The sequence below is a fragment of the Cariama cristata genome, unplaced genomic scaffold (genome assembly GCF_000690535.1).
Source record: "Cariama cristata isolate BGI_N322 unplaced genomic scaffold, ASM69053v1 scaffold9004, whole genome shotgun sequence".
NCBI lineage: Eukaryota > Metazoa > Chordata > Aves > Cariamiformes > Cariamidae > Cariama > Cariama cristata.
This window is the reverse complement of record NW_009611191.1, coordinates 54,420-54,740: the sequence shown is the minus strand read 5'-3', so window position 1 is coordinate 54,740 and position 321 is coordinate 54,420. Positions and strand designations below refer to the sequence as shown.

Here is a 321-nt window from a genome sequence, read left to right as displayed (position 1 = left end):
GTAAGGCTGAAGGGGCGGGAGGAGACGGAGACGGAGACGTGGGGTCGCGCCGAGCACTCGTACCGGGAAGAGACGGTGAGGGCGGGCTGAGCGACGGTAGGAGGCACTGAGGCGAGCGCCTCCCCCATCCTTCGTAGACATGTACATCAAGCAGGTAAGCCGGCGGGGTCCAAGCCTCCCGCCTTGTGCGGTGCGGCCTGGGTCTGGTTGGGTCACTTTGGCCCGGACCGCTCTTTCGTCCCCCTCCCCGGAGCTGAGGGGGGGGCTTCAGTCTCTGGGCTAGCGGAAGAGCCAGGTCCCGGCCAGGCTGCTGGAGGGCGG

The 321-nt window shown here is 68.5% G+C and overlaps 1 protein-coding gene across 1 annotated transcript in view; it reads left to right on the top strand.

Moving 5' to 3' along the window:
* Positions 1–139: 139 nt before the first annotated feature.
* The window catches only part of SMC3 (structural maintenance of chromosomes 3), a 27,009-nt gene continuing 26,827 nt past the window's right edge, over positions 140–321 (top strand). The window contains exon 1 of the mRNA XM_009698144.1: positions 140–154. Coding sequence (XP_009696446.1) covers positions 140–154 — 15 coding nt within the window. The remainder of the gene's footprint in view (positions 155–321) is intronic.